Source organism: Pyrus communis, chromosome 16, assembly GCF_963583255.1.
Source record: "Pyrus communis chromosome 16, drPyrComm1.1, whole genome shotgun sequence".
Lineage (NCBI taxonomy): Eukaryota > Viridiplantae > Streptophyta > Magnoliopsida > Rosales > Rosaceae > Pyrus > Pyrus communis.
In genome coordinates, this window is record NC_084818.1 from 13,184,916 (window position 1) to 13,200,350 (window position 15,435).

The 15,435-nt window shown below is 38.2% G+C and overlaps 4 protein-coding genes across 6 annotated transcripts; 2 read left to right on the forward strand and 2 right to left on the reverse strand.

Moving 5' to 3' along the window:
* The first annotated feature begins 951 nt into the window (after nt 1-951).
* On the forward strand, nt 952-5,391 carry LOC137720013 (cell division protein FtsY homolog, chloroplastic). 2 transcript variants are annotated; one of them, XM_068459002.1, is made up of 12 exons: nt 952-1,322; nt 1,416-1,520; nt 1,745-1,815; nt 1,900-1,958; nt 2,232-2,269; nt 2,378-2,498; nt 2,630-2,698; nt 2,795-2,877; nt 4,187-4,255; nt 4,512-4,574; nt 4,712-4,832; nt 4,964-5,391. In XM_068459002.1, exons 1-11 carry the CDS (start codon nt 1,017-1,019, stop codon nt 4,823-4,825), a joined length of 1,098 nt encoding a protein of 365 aa, XP_068315103.1. In that variant the 5' UTR covers nt 952-1,016; the 3' UTR covers nt 4,826-4,832; nt 4,964-5,391. The 2 variants fall into 2 exon arrangements, with proteins under 2 accessions (XP_068315103.1, XP_068315102.1); XM_068459001.1 differs by having other exon boundaries at nt 954-1,322; nt 4,712-4,836.
* Nucleotides 5,392-5,414: 23 nt separating this feature from the next.
* On the reverse strand, nt 5,415-6,313 carry LOC137720014 (uncharacterized). Its single transcript, XM_068459003.1, has 3 exons — nt 5,877-6,313; nt 5,658-5,804; nt 5,415-5,568 (listed from the first exon to the last, which is right to left on the reverse strand). The coding sequence occupies exons 1-3, from the start codon at nt 6,156-6,158 to the stop codon at nt 5,425-5,427; spliced, it is 573 nt and encodes a 190-aa protein (XP_068315104.1). The 5' UTR covers nt 6,159-6,313; the 3' UTR covers nt 5,415-5,424.
* Nucleotides 6,314-6,445: 132 nt separating this feature from the next.
* LOC137720015 (uncharacterized) lies at nt 6,446-8,418 on the reverse strand. The gene is made up of 3 exons (XM_068459005.1): nt 8,089-8,418; nt 7,323-7,469; nt 6,446-6,785 (listed from the first exon to the last, which is right to left on the reverse strand). The coding sequence occupies exons 1-3, from the start codon at nt 8,335-8,337 to the stop codon at nt 6,642-6,644; spliced, it is 540 nt and encodes a 179-aa protein (XP_068315106.1). The 5' UTR covers nt 8,338-8,418; the 3' UTR covers nt 6,446-6,641.
* A 2,717-nt stretch (nt 8,419-11,135) lies between these two features.
* On the forward strand, nt 11,136-13,024 carry LOC137720016 (elicitor-responsive protein 3-like). 2 transcript variants are annotated; one of them, XM_068459006.1, is made up of 5 exons: nt 11,136-11,341; nt 12,102-12,173; nt 12,297-12,423; nt 12,574-12,697; nt 12,793-13,024. In XM_068459006.1, exons 1-5 carry the CDS (start codon nt 11,275-11,277, stop codon nt 12,805-12,807), a joined length of 405 nt encoding a protein of 134 aa, XP_068315107.1. In that variant the 5' UTR covers nt 11,136-11,274; the 3' UTR covers nt 12,808-13,024. The 2 variants fall into 2 exon arrangements, with proteins under 2 accessions (XP_068315107.1, XP_068315108.1); XM_068459007.1 differs by having other exon boundaries at nt 11,138-11,341; nt 12,105-12,173.
* The last annotated feature ends 2,411 nt before the right edge of the window (nt 13,025-15,435 follow it).

The window sequence follows — 15,435 nt, forward strand, 5'->3', positions numbered from 1 at the left end:
TATAAAGCTTATCAGGCTGAAGGCTTAGGGTTTGGGTCAGCATAGTAAAGCCCAAAGGGCTGCTACCGTGAGGTCCAAGGTGTCAAAACGACACCGTTCCATAACGTGCTCCACGCGGCTGAGCTTCAGGCCAGAAGTGGTGGTTCAGCGGTTGTGTCGCACAATTGCCATTTTTTTTTTTTCGACTTCTCTAAGGTTTGAAAAACCCTAACATGCTTCTAATTTATTTATATGCTTTGACTCACAATTCCACATAGCAATTTAATTGTATAATGCATGAAACATATATATATATATATAGACAAATATATGAAACATATACAATATATATATCAGAAGGAAAATATAAACATAGGGGGTTCATGCATCATGAGGAATGTTTTCATGCTTCAATGTCTTTTCAAATATCTTCCTTTATTTTAAGCGTACCTGATTGGCAGAAAATAAATAAAAGTCTTTGAATTTTGTAGAAGATAGTCTCCTCCTATGATCCGTCAATTCCTTAGCTTCTGGCAAGAACGTGTTGATAACGTGTTGTAGGCTTATTTAACTGAGCTATTCTAAGGGAATAGAGAGAGGGAGGCCGACAATAGTGAGAAAGAGAAGAATGATTTAATTGTGAGGTGTATGTTGTATCACCTCATTGTGCTTTTATTTATAATAGTAGGACAGGTAAAATCCTTATCCTTTTAGAATTACAACTCCTAATAGGAATATAAGAGATATACCTAAATTCACTAGGATTTATACAATCACATTCTTATTCTAAACATGACAGCAATATATATATATATATATATATATATGTCTTTTACATAATTTTTTGTATTAAAAATATATATATATATATATATATATATATATATATATGTCTTTTATATAATTTTTTGTATTAAAATTAGTTCCTTCCCGCCTAATACGACGACGTTTCCAAAGGCGCCAACAGAGAAGACCCACTGCAAACTTTACCACATTATCCGATATCCGAAAAACAATCCAGTCTCAGCTCAACAGCAATGGCGTCGCGCTTGCCTTCCTCTCTCCCTCATCGTCTCTCACTCCTCTCCAAAACTTCACCGCCTCAGCACCACTACCTCCTGCTAGCCCCTTCCCGGCTCGACCATTCCCGGTTCAAATGCCGGGCGGGGGAGACCGGGTTCTTCACCCGGCTCGGAAGGCTTATCAAAGAGAAGGCCAAGAGCGACGTGGATAAGCTCTTCTCGGGATTCTCAAAGACTCGCGATAATCTCGCTGTCGTCGACGAGCTCTTGCTCTACTGGAACCTCGCCGACACTGATCGAGTCCTCGACGAACTCGAAGAGGTTTTCTATCTATCCCTGTTTGTTTCTTGAGAAAATATTTTACCATCAATTTTCCGGGAAAATGTAATTTAAGTCTGTTGTTTTCGGTTTCAGGCTCTGCTGGTATCCGATTTCGGGCCGAAAATCACGATTAAGATTGTGGAGAGCCTGAGGGAGGATATAGCTGCTGGGAAGCTTAAATCTGGAAGCGAAATTAAGGTAAATCCTAACAGTTGACAAGAACTTTAACATTGCCTTTTAGCATTTGAATGTTATTTGTATGATTTGTCTTGCTTTTATTTCTCCGAAAAGTAATTGAATTTGCCCCATTATATAAGATTTAGGTATATAAATTTGTCTGAGGAATCGATTGGAGTGTTTTTAAGTTAATTGGTATGCACGTGAAATGTAATAATGTGGTAACGCAATCGGGATGTTTGTAGGATGCGTTGAAGAAAAGTGTGCTGGACTTGTTAACTATTAAAGGCAAAACTGAACTTCAACTCGGATACAGGTCACGAGCTTTTTCGAGTTTTAGAGATTCTGTTGATTTTTTAGATGTTGTCTTCAATTTTGGAGTTCATGTTTTGTAATGCAGGAAGCCGGCTGTGGTTATTATTGTTGGCGTTAACGGAGGTGGGAAGACAACATCTCTTGGTAAGAATAGAACTTAGTTTGTATCATGCGGTGTGCTGAGGTTTTAACAGACATTTTGATATCCAACCGGTTTAATCTAATGGCATGCATTTTTGGGGAAAAGTTACTGGACATGAGAGCCGACCTTAAGTTGAGAAAGCTTTAATACGAACACAGTAGTGACATATCCACTACATAAATCCTGCTTGCAGTCTGTTTTCTTATTGTATTGTGGTTTAAGTGGTTAAGGGCCCATTAAGATTGATAATGATCTGATCACCTATCCTCATGCAGGAAAGCTCGCTTATAGATTGAAGAATGGAGGGGCAAAGGTGAGAAGTTTTCATCTGTTAATTGTCCTGGCTGCAGTGAATTGGTTTTGTCTTTTGCGAGTAAAACATGTTGTGGTCTAAATCCCTTTGCGTTTTTTAATTGGCCAGGTATTAATGGCAGCAGGGGATACCTTTCGAGCAGCTGCTGGTGACCAACTGGAGATATGGGCCGAGAGGACTGGGTGTGAGATTGTTGTGGCTGAAAAAGAGAAGGCCAAAGCAGCATCAGGTAGGTAGACAACTTTGATTGGACAGAGAGATGAGCTTATAATTTCTTTTCCTTTCTAGAATTTTTGTCTGTGGAATTCATTTAACGTGGTATAACTACTGACATACAGTCTTTAAGTGCTTTCTGAATAGTTATTTCTCAGGCTGTGAAGACAGGGAAAGAACAAGGTTATGATGTTGTCTTATGTGACACCTCCGGACGTAAGTTTGTCAGAGAACCTTTCATACTCCTCTTGAACTGTTTACGTAATTTTGTGAGCTTAGCTGAATCTCTGCACTTAATGTATAAAATTTCAGGTCTGCACACTAATTACAGCTTGATGGAAGAGTTGATTGCATGTAAGAAAGCTGTGACGAAAGTCATGCCTGGCGCTCCTAATGTAAGCTCGGCTGTTGGACACTTTTATCATATTTTTATTATCAAATTCGAAAATCTAGGCATGTGATACTTCCAGTGTATTAAAAGTGTGAGGCGTGGACGAGGCATCCGAGGGATAGCCCAGACTAGGCATGAGGCGAAGCCTCACATGACCTAAATTTTTTTAATATATACACTGAGCGTACACATATATTATAAAAAAAGAAGATTATTAATCAATAATCACCCTGAGCACACACATTATTATACATATATATACACATATATATACATATATTATGTTATATATATATATATATATATTTTTTTTTTTTTTTTAAATAGAGTATGAAAAGCACAATGAGCACACATATATCAATGCACACAACACACACATCCATTATATAAAAAAATAAAAATCAGAAAAAAAAAAGACAGAGAGACGATAGTGCAAGGAAGAGGTATGAGGCAGTTAAAACCCTACCCAAAATTTGGGTTTGGGAGTAATAAAAAAAAAAAAAAAAAAAACCAGCCAAACAGAGTCGCCTGAACGACTTGAGGCGCGCCTTCACCGCCTAGGCGGCTCCAGCGACGCCTTCCGCCCACTCCCTCAAAACAGAGGCGGCAACCCTCACACCCAGTCTCAGAGGCCGCCTAGGCGTGCCCTGAGGTGAGCCTTTTAAAACATTGGACTTCCCATTGAACAGAATATTTCTGAATAGACTATGTTCTTTGATAGTGCATCATGTATCGAGAAATAGCTCTTGCAAGATGTTGCATTTAGGTCCTTGGAACCAATACGGTCCATGAATGAGATTTACGGTGAATGGAAAAATCAAGTTTAGTAAAGTGATAGCTGAGGGAAATTTTAGATATATTTTTTCCAGAAACCTTCTATTGGATTAAACCAAGGAACACCTTTCAACTACTTTCTCATGCTCTCAAGCCTTCCAGCTAGTGTTCGTTGCAGATGTTTAACTGTATCTTTATGATAATCATAGCTTTCACAGAGAGTAATAAGTTGCAACTCCTGACACATGCTACAGGTTTCATTGCTGTATTCACCTGTATGTCTTTCCTTTTTTATGCCATATTTCAAATAACTTCTTTATGCTGTACCTGGCACCTGGGCCTTTCAGTTGTTTGATATGTGAATCAATCTGTTCATGCCTTCCATTACCATACTCATCCGTTTTGTCTGGTGTATTCTTTGATTTGTATGTACCCATTTTATTTGTTTAGATATCTAGTAACTTCTCCAAATTCATACAATTTGTCTAGTGTACCATGTTTCTAAATGTACCTATCAATATTTCTTTTAATACATGCAGGAGATCCTGCTAGTTCTGGATGGGACCACGGGTTTAAACATGCTTCCACAGGCAAGAGAATTCAATGAAGTAATGTTCTTATCCTTTACCTTCTGGATTAAGATGGTTGGCTATTCCTCGCATGATCTTGTTTGTCTCACCTCTCAAGAATGTTTTGAGTTTGTTCCTTTTGGGTTCATGTTTAGGTGCAGCATGTTATATTCCAATTTTGTCAGTTAGAGTAGAACTTGGATATTTGATTGAATGTCTTGCCCTTAATTTGTACTCTAATTCTTTGTGCCACTTCATTTGTGTTTTGATTGTTTGCCTTGTAAATATTTGACAGATTGTTGGTATAACTGGTTTGATTTTGACAAAACTTGACGGTTCTGCTAGAGGAGGCTGTGTGGTATGTTCAAATCTTCTGTCCTGTATAGTTTTCGATCTGTTATTGAATTGAGATATTGATGTAGCTTCTGTTGTTTCAGGACTTAGTTCTCAAGTTTTTTTAGCCTTCACTAATCATAAGATTGCGTCTTATTTTAGGTCAGCGTGGTGAATGAGCTCGGCATCCCTATAAAGTTTGTGGGTGTTGGTGAAGGCGTAGAAGACCTCCAACCGTTTGATGCTGAGGCCTTTGTCAATGCCATATTTTCATAGTCCGAATGTAGGTGAGTGTGCCAGTCTCATATGTCAAGTGACTGTGACTATACTCTTCTGATCTCAGATGTTATTATTTTTTTTCAATGCAAGTAGATGTTAGTGATTTTTATCAGATGTTTTTCTCTCACTGTATAGAACTCCCGAATCCCAATATATATGGGTGCTGGAGGTCGGTGTTTATCCCTGTACTGAGCCAATAACAGCAACCATTTAATCCGATCGGGGAAAAACGGGGCTAGGATGAGACTTCCAAGTTGAAACTCACACGTTTGGTTTTGAGATGATCATTACTGCACATGAAGTGCTGCTACTTTCCGCTATATTGGTGATGTAGGATGAAAGGTAAGGCTTAGAGTTGATGCAAAGTTGTGAAGCCTTAGGCTGCTGGGCGGTTGTATCTTCTCATCCACTCGAATGTATTTTCTCTTCCCATGTTTTGTCAGTGTATATTATTTTGGTGCAACTCTGTGATATCACCTTGTAGTCATATTCGAATTTAAAAACGTCGTGGATCTTATTTCAGAGTAACTCTGTATAATACTAAGCCATAAACATTGAAAAGATGATCATGTTTTACAAAATTTTAATCTCTGAATTCATAATTTTGCAACCGGCGTGTGATACAAGGTAGCACGAGCAGTGTAAGCCAACTGTTGAGTTTCCTTGAGTTTGAAATCAACTGCTATCACGCTCAGAAATCTTCCACTCTTCACGACAGATCCTTCACCTATCTGCTCCGCCTGTATCATAATGTCAATGTTCTTTTCAGATGAAATACTGGTCAATCCGATAAAAGGAAACGACTGGGGATTATGGTGGACTAACTCACATTCTTTGGTGCAGCAGAGAGGTGGGAGATGCTCAGTTCCCCTAGGAAAATCTCCTTATCCTCAGCCACTATCGTTCTTGCACAAGCGATCGACACTGTCTCAGCTACAGCAGCAATAGCTCCCCCGTGAAATCCATCGCGGATATTCTGCACATTCATGACAAAATGAAAAACAAAAGTTGAAACAAAGAAGGGAGAGAATAAGCATCGAAATATTACAGCAACAGCAGGTTTTATGGAGACAAGGCAGGTGACGCGGCCTTTTCGGATGTGCAAAGGCTTGAGGATGCAGTGAATCAAGGCAGAGTGGTAGCCTTTTGTATTGCAACGATCCGGGATAGGGTCAGAAATCCCGACTCTATGAAGAAAACACACAACTTGGTTCAAGTGTTGTGGAGGAATGTCCTCAGAAATTATTGCTGTGGAAGAGAAAGCAGTGGAAGGTTTTGCCATCTTTGTGTTCATGTTGCGTCGAAGCACCAAACCCATCAATAAATGCATCTCCCTCTCTAGTTTCTGTGGATCTAACTGCACGTGATTGCGGTTAGATGTCTTGTTTCTTTGCAGAGTATGTCAAGATAAATTTTGGGCAGGACCGAATCCGAAAAAAATCAAACCGAATTTGAAAAATCGAACCAAATCGATTGAAACCGAACCCAACCCTATGTTTTGCCTTCCTCTTAAAACACACTTCTTTGGGTCTCCTTTCCTTCTAATTATAGAACAGTACCAATTGCTCAACAATCAAAATATGGTTGCTAGGCATGAAATCAAAGACACTACAGATATGAATAGAACTTTCATGTCCCCGTTGCACGCTATCGTATGTATACACGTAGATATAATTGATCTTATAGTTACTGCATAGTGATCTATATCGGAATAACTATGCAGATGGCAGCAAATTGACAAGATGTGCTATAGAAATGTATCGAAGACGTACGAATTTGCGTAAACAAAGATAGAGAGAGTTAATATGCGAAATCATAATTTTGCAACAGGCGTGTGGTAGAAGGTAGCACGAGCAGTGTAAACCAAACGCCCAGTTTTCTTGAGTTTCCATTCAAGAGCTATCACGCTGAGGTTTCTTCCACTCCGCACAACAGATGCATCAACTATCACCTCTTCCTGTAAAAGTCCCATTGGTAAGTAAAAATCAAAACAGAGAGAAACGAACAGCATGAACAACGCAAATTATAAACAAGATTCAAGAGTGTAAACTTCAGTTTACTGAATTGCCAATACTGGATAACGTAGATATTTCTCTTATGATGTCTCGGTTAGCTTATGATGTCCAATGACAAATTGAATACCTAATTAAATTTTCAATATCTTCATCAGAGTCTGGAAGTATAAGTTCTCTGCACCAAGACGCACGAAAGGCAGACCTTTGACATTCAAGGAATTGCACACAAAAGGTACAAATCCCTCATCACAATTTACAAATTTAAAGTGCCATCAAAATCCTAATTCCTTCCTTTAGTCATTCTATACCAATACCATTACCATTTGAAATGCCTGCCTCAGACGACCTTTCGATTTCCAATGAAGACAGCTAAACAATCATAGTAAAGCTTTGAATTCAATTCATTTCTATTTTGGCATGTGCATCAAACTTTATATATCTACATTTAAAGGAACAAATGTACATTCTAAGGGCCTTACATTCTTTGTTGCACTAGAGAGGTAAGATAGGCTTAGTTCCCCCAGAAAAAGCTCCTTATCCTTAGCCACGAGAGTTCTTGCACAAGCCATGGACACAGCCTCAGCAACAGCAGCAATAGCTCCTCCATGAAATCCGGAAAAGAAATTCTGCAGATTCATGAACAAAACATCTTTACATTTGTTAGGTAACTTAGTTTTCAAAGACGATGAACGAAAACATACAAAAATTAACCCAACGTTCAGCGGAATCTTTTTTTTCTCCCAAATACAAGAACAATTGAAACACCCAAATACAAGAACAATTGAAACAGACATCAAATTGAAATACAAGTACACATTAGTGAGCAAAATGGGAGAATTCGATGACGATGTTAATAGCTTTGAAATGGGGTCTAACAAAGCATCTAACTTTGCTTTGTATAAGATCAAAGTCCCAATCATACAAGCTAATAGAATGGGCCTCCATCAATATTAATTTTGAACTGGTTATACAAGTAACCATTAAATCAAGCAATTTTATCTTCCTTCCCTAAATTTTCTCATCAAGCAAGCAAGAACACAGCTCAATTTAGTCAAACCCAGATAGAAAAACACAATGAAAACCCAATTCAAATCAAACACTTCCCGAAAGGGTCCAATCCTATTCCTCCAATTTCCCCACTATAAATAACCCATACCTAGAATTTTCTCAGCAACCAAACAGAACCACTGAAAATTACAAATTGAAGCAAAAAAAGAGACAAATAACGAGGGGAAGATAGATTACAGTGACAGCAGGCTTCACAGATACGACGCAGGTGACACGGCCTGGGGAAATGTGAAGGGGCTTGAGGAGGTCACGAATGACGTCGGAGTAGGTGTCCTTCTTAGCATCGAACTCATCTGGGACAGGGTCCGAGATTCCAACAACTCGGAGAAATTTCAGAACTCTGATTGCATCTTCCCGAGGAATGTCGTCTGCAATTTTTGCTTCGGAAGCGAAGCTCTCAGTGATTGCAATGGAGGTTTTCGCCATCTTTGTTTTCTTTCTGAATAGCTACGCTCCTCTTCCTCCTGTCTGTTTGGAACAATTGAACCAACTGCATGTTACCAACTGTTACTCTTTCGTTATACGCAAGTGGTATTTGTATTTATCTTCACTGATAAATCGGATCGAAAAATACGATTTTGAATCATATTATTAATAATACATTATGAGGCTTAGTCCATGCCTTCACTCTTTTAATTAGATCAAGTTTTAGTTAATTTCTTAAAATTTTAAATTCAGTCAGATTACACCCTAAGATTTAGATGTGTGTCATAAGTGTCACATGGCTAAAAAAATTAGTAAAAATAAAAAACGTTTTAATTCAAACTTTTCTTTGCATAATTTTGTTAAAAAAAAAAAAAAAAACAATGGTCCAATTTATGTCATGTACGTTGTGACCTATAAATTAACTAAGGAAGAGAGAGGTGCGGCAGTAGAGTGAAAGAGAAATAGAAAATAGGATTGAGGAATTCTGTGTGTTATTCTTCATATCTTGTGCCTTTATTCATAGTAATACGAAGAAATAGAAAATAGGATTGAGGAATTCTGTGTGTTATTCTTCATATCTTGTGCCTTTATTCATAGTAATACGAAGGAGAGAAGTTTGCTCTCCAAGTAAAACAAAATATAATAGGAAAAATCTTCTAGATCCCAAAGGATTCCTAATTTATCTCTATTTAGGATTTATTCAAAAAGAATTTTACTCTATTTTCTATAGTGGTTCCAATATAGTAACTCGAATATCCTTAAAGCTCAAAAGCGGCTTCCCTTAAAATTAAATCATTGGACAACATGATATGGGCAGTGCCATGCCTCACAATCAGGTTGGATAACCTTGAAAAGGGTTGTTAGGAAGGTAATTAGGTATGAAGTTAGCACATAGAACTAGACCACTAACTACCCACAAAATATACCTAAGCATGAGTTAATTGGATTAGTTGCATGTATTAACTTTTGTCAACTAACTCGAATTCGAGAATAGTAATGATATCCAAACACCAAACTTAAATCTGTGGACATAAGAAATTGTTCACAAAGTAAACCAAATGTACTGGGGTCCGGCCAACGTGGCCTTCCATGTCAAAATTTCGCTTTTCCAAATGTGTTAGGTAGAGCAAACTTAGTCTCATGATTGACTAGGGAAATGTACATAACCAATGATCTTTTCCGTCAAAATGGAAGTAGATACTGTAGGGTTGAGGTTCTGAATATTGTCCCTTATTCTTGAAGTTTTAGGTTACAGGTTCCAAGGAATCATGTTCTGGGTGTGATGTCACCCTTTGGCAGGCCCTGATTCTACCATATATTAAAAACAAACTTGATCATGAGTGTGAGAGAAAGACAGACCTAGATGTGGTTTCGTGAGGTTCCAGCCGAAGCTGGAGGAGTCTGTTCAACCTCTGCTGAAGCAAAGCATACCTTTCGGTGCAATTATGCCGAAGCAGAGCATGCATGTCGGTGTATCCCTCCCAAAGCAGGGTACCACCATTCAGTAGTCTTCAGCCGAAGCTGAGTCTATATCGTTCGATATCTCCTGGCTGAATCGCTGAGGTACCATTTTCTCACAGGTGTGGTAGTAATCAAATCCGATAATTTTCCAAACTTTTGCTCTCTTCACTGCTGCTGAAGGAGCAAGTTAAAGACATAGAAAGACGAGAAAATTTTTCTCTAGATCGAATATAAACTTCAAAATTACCTATTCATGGACATAAAGGTTTCAATCATGTCTTGCTTCAGGTAAGAGATTATCTTTTCATGATTGGAATGGTCCGTATGAGCGAGTCAAAGAGCCATGGAATCCTCTTTAGTGAGGTACTTCCATTTATAATGTTTCAGGCATAAATCTTTGAATAAAGAGCATGGTGGAGGCTTATTCAGCTCTTCCATGCCATAGTTGGCTTCAATGGTTTCACAGTTTTTCGTAGTCAAGTGGAGTGTCAAATCTTATATCCACATAAAATAGTATTTGTTTGAAATGTCCAAATCAGCGAAATCAATTTTGTTACGGTTTGACATTTCGTTGAATGTAGGGAACAAAATTGTGATTGGTGCTATGGAAAATAAAATCATCACAAACATCCAAATTAGAACATTTAGGTTCTACAACATGTTTTGGTTTAAATGGTTTAATCATGGAGAACTTCGAATCTCAACATGAATGGTGCATGTTAAGAAACTTCAAGTTTCTATGACATTTTTCTGAACTTCAGGTTTGAAATTATGAATTTTAGATTCAAACATAATATATACAAGACAATATATATAAAGAAATTGAAGACAAATATAATAAAAATGGGTAGCTTCGGGACCTTTTGTGTAAAATTTTAGGAAACGACCTTAAAAAGTATGAAGCTTTAGTTTAAACATAAATTTTTATTTTAATCAACTGAGCTGCGGGCCGGTAAGAGAGAAGTTGGGCTTATAGAATCTAGGCCCAAATATTGAGTAAGAAAGAAAAAGTGAAAATCAATTCCCATTATATGTAGCAGTTTTTCATGGGGCCCAAAGGAATAAAAAATAAAAAAAACTGACCATACCGAGTTTAAAATTAAAGAGGGCTGGTCACGGTGGGAAGAAAATAGCAACTCTTCTAGTATTTTTTCTCAATTATCATGGAAGAATATAATAATAATTTTTATTGATATATAGGGTTTTATTAATAGATAGTATAGATAAAGATTTAGAATTTGGAATAAGAAATGAAGAGTGGCAGTCAACCTCTAGTCAAACGGGGGTATTGGGAAGTTCGTACGAAACGTCAATAAATAAAGGTTTCGTCATGCAGTGGAGGAGTCAGAAATGCAAGTACAATTGTCACATGAAACTTGAAAACTGCACCATTCCTTCACTACTTTAACACCCTTACTGCTTCACTCTCTTTTCATCCAACAAATTCCAAACCCCAAACAAACCAACCAAAGAAAGATGCCTCTCGGAACCCTTGAAGTCCTTCTTGTTGAAGCCAAAGGCCTCAAGAACAAAGATTTTCTCTGTAACTCTCTCTCTCTCTCTCTCATGTTTGAATCTTTGATTTAATTATCTGAAATGATTTTTGGTGAACATGGTTTGGTTCTTAAATTTATGCTTCTCACCATCTGCAGATCTGAATTGTTTGGTTTTTCTATCAGCTAGATGCTGTTAATTTCAAGGCTTTATGAGCTTTTTTTTTTTTTTTTTTTTTTGTTCATATATGCATTTGTGTATGCATGTCTGCAAAATTAGTTTGATATTCGATTGAATACCCCAAACAAAAAATCATCAATTTTTAAAAATCCCTTTTCACTGATTCTTGGTAATATCAAGTGATGCAGAAATGATCTGATTTTATTTCTGGTGTTTGTTTTCTGCTCACTAGCGTGATCTTTATGTCTAATCCATTTGTTTGTATTTTGCTTATATGTTGGTAGATGCGTTTCATTTTCCAGTAATCGGCAAAATACGAACATACATTTCCCAAAACAAAAGAGAATAAAGATACCTAAATGACAAGCACGCACCTTTTTCAATATTACCATTGTTTTTGTTTGATTAATTCAATCCGATGGCCAGAACGAGGAAAAGGGGTGAACAAAAGGAGAAAAATGTTGCGCATAAATCATTTTCTTAACGGTTTTTTAAGCAATTTTCGTCTATATATATGATATGTTATTTTGATTTCTGATTTGAACACGCCGCTCGGTTAAATTTGTTTGCATTTGATTTCTGAATAGTGCTAATTAATGTATGTATGTCATGGGTTGAATACTATGTAGCAGTTAATAAGATGGATCCCTATGTTATTTTCACTGTGAAGACCCAAGAGAAGAAAAGCACTGTGGCTAAAGGTATACAATTGTAGCTACCCCTTGTGTGTGTGTGTGTGTGTGTGTGTATTGTTTGTGCACATTCCGATCGGATCCATCTGGTGTTGTCTCCGATTAACTGTGATTTAAAAATCGTACATGCAGGGAAAGGATCTGACCCCGAATGGAATGAAAGTTTTTTGTTCACAGTTACGGATGATGTTTCTGAGCTTCGTTTGAAAATAATGGACAAAGATACCTTTACCAAGGATGACTTTGTTGGCGAAGCAATGTGAGTACTCAATAATTTGTCAACTTTTTTCATTTCCATCTTTATAAGGTCACTCAAAAGTTATTTGCACCCTGTTATAGTGTTCTATCTCTGGTGAAGCTATCTAAAACGTGTGTAGTTCGATGTCTAATTTATCTATGGCCAATGCAGCGTTCCTTTGGAGCCATTGTTCGCTGATGGAAGGCTTCCTCCGACTGCATACAATATTGTCAACAAGGACCAGGAATATCGCGGGGAGATCATAATTGGACTTACTTTCACTCCTGAGCCTCAGGTATTACTGTTTATAGCTTACCAAACGTAACCAGAACTTCCGTTTTTGACTAGATTCGAGTTAGTGTGTGGTGAATCGACTATTTGTTTTTGCAGAGAAGCAGCTTCTAGAAGATATGCTGAGGAGAGCTATGGTGGATGGAAACAATTATCTTTCTAGGAATGACCCTGTGATTTAAAATGCAATGTACGATGCTCATTTAGCTGCTAGGTATTCGAATAAAGAGCATTAGTCATGTTGAGGTTCCCTCTTGGTGTACTTTTGCGTTTAGACTGATATTTATGTGCTTCAACTTATTTGGTGGAATCGAATATTCAGTTACTTTTACTCAGCGTCGCGGAAATGTTATTGGAACTCCAAACTCGTGCTTGCCTTCATACGAGGGATGTTCTTGGCACTACGTGAAGGGTATTGAAACCTTTTACAGTAACATTTCATATTATCGTAATCAAGATTTGAGAGGTCCCCTATTAGAACCGTCGTTACCCTATTAGAACCGTCGTTAGCCAAACTCATCATTCAATTATTCAAAGTCATTGTTTCTCAAACCTACCATTTTTTTCTTTGCATCTCGAATTTGCATCTCTCTATTGAAAATGCTCTAAACCAACGAGAGTTAGACAATGCCAACCATGCAATATACACATATGGCTTTGTTCATTACAGGCCTTGCGTTTTGAACAAATCAATAAGGTACAAAAGGAAAGACGTCAAAGAACCATGAACTTGACAATGGACACACGCATACTTGTCCTCAATGCACTTGCAAACTAGCTAAGGTTTCGTGATGGGAATGATTAGTGACGAATTAGAGGTGTATTCAATTAAAGATCAAATTTTTGAGTTTGATGACATTTTTCACTAGAAAAACTTTAGCGGCTGAGTTTCTTAATGGGAAGTGTTATTGGCACTCCAAAAATCTCATTCTACACTCCTCACAAGTCTATTTTCTTTATAAATATAGCAAATTTGGAGTGTAGAATGAGAAATTTGGAGTGCCAATAACAATTCCCTTCTTAATTTGTCAACCATATTTTTGAGTTATACATGTTATCTTTTGAGAATGTTATATCCACTGGGCATTCACTTTTTTTTTTTTCTTTTTTCTTGAAAGCTGCGGCATTAATTCATTAATAAAAGATGAGTAACAGATCAGTATAGTGGGCTGGTAAAACCCGAAAATCTAGGCAGTACAATCAGAGAGAGTAAAACATCCATGAGAATGTCGGGAGGCTTTTCCAAAGATATTCACATGGGTCAGTTAAGGCAAAACGGGCAAGACGGTGAGCAGCTTCATTATGTTGGCGGCGTGTATGCGTAATAGAAGCTCTAGTAATAACATATATCATAGCATAGGAATCCTCGACAATGTGCCCGATGAGGGACGAATTTAGAGGACCCTTTTGCAAGGCAAAGACGATCTGGAAAGAATCGCTCTTAATAATAATGTTATGTAAGCCCCATTGAACCGCCAACAAAAGCCCTTCTATAACCGCAAAGGCTTCGATTATGAGAGGCGAGGAAACATGCTCAAAAGTCTTTGTAGACGCAGCAACAAAATTACCGTGCTCATCACGGACCACAACACCAACTCCACCAGATTTGAGTGACTCACTCCAAGCACCATCGACATTTACTTTGAGGAATCCCAGTGGAGGTTTAGTCCAAGCAGAGGCAAGAGCCTGGGTCTGACAGGAGCTTCCACCTTAAGAGCTTTCTGAAAGTCGAGCCACCAGCTTGTGGCCTTAGCCATGAGAGCATCAGGTTTCTCAACCGTGCCTTTCCATAGCATATCGTTTCTTGCTACCCACATCGCCCACACCATTAAGCACAATTTGAAATTTTGATGATTGAGAGATGAAGCTAGGGATGTGCCCCAATAAAAAACAAAGAGGACATGTGAATCAGAATGGGGTTTGCCAATGGAAGTGGAGAGCCAATAACATGAGGCAAAACAACAATCTCGCAGAAGATGGAGGAGGGATTCCACATGGTTGTTGCAGAGCACACACATTAGATCTGTATGCATATGGCGTCTGTCAAGGGTAGATTTGGTGGGGATGATGTCCTGACAAAACCGCTAAGCACCTTTGACTTTGGGAGAGACCCTGGCTGACCATATTCTTTTCCAGATAGTGGATGATGCGGAAGGGACGTAGGAGGAGGCTTCATTGTTGGGGTTCTATAGCTGTCACCATGCTACCTGATAAGCACTCTTGACCGAAAAATGACCTTTCGTATCATAGTGCCAAATGAGTTTGTCTGACGGATTTTGAAAGTTAAGGGGGTTAGAAATGATCGCTTCCGCTTCAATGTCGGTGAACAGAGACTTGAGGAAGGGAAGGTTGCATTAGTGAGATTGATGTCCGATAAGTTGGTCCATAAAAGTGAAGCAGCAGCCTGTGGGTTTAGGTGAGAAAATTTTGAATTGAGAAGAGGAAGGTAACCATCAGTCCTCCCAAATTTTGGTAATGCGACCCAAACCAATCAACCAGTGGGAATCCCTTTCAATAATGGGCATACCAGCACAAATACTTTTCCAAACAAAAGATGCATTGTATCAAACATGACCTGAAAGAAGTTGCTAGTAGGATAATACTTTGCCTTAAGGGTTTGAGCCACCAAAGAGTGGGGTTCGTAGATGAGTTAAGTCGAGATTGAACGCATACATATTTTTGAAACCCAAGCCACCCTCCGATTTCAGGGCACAAAGTTTGTCCCAAGAGATCCAGCGAATC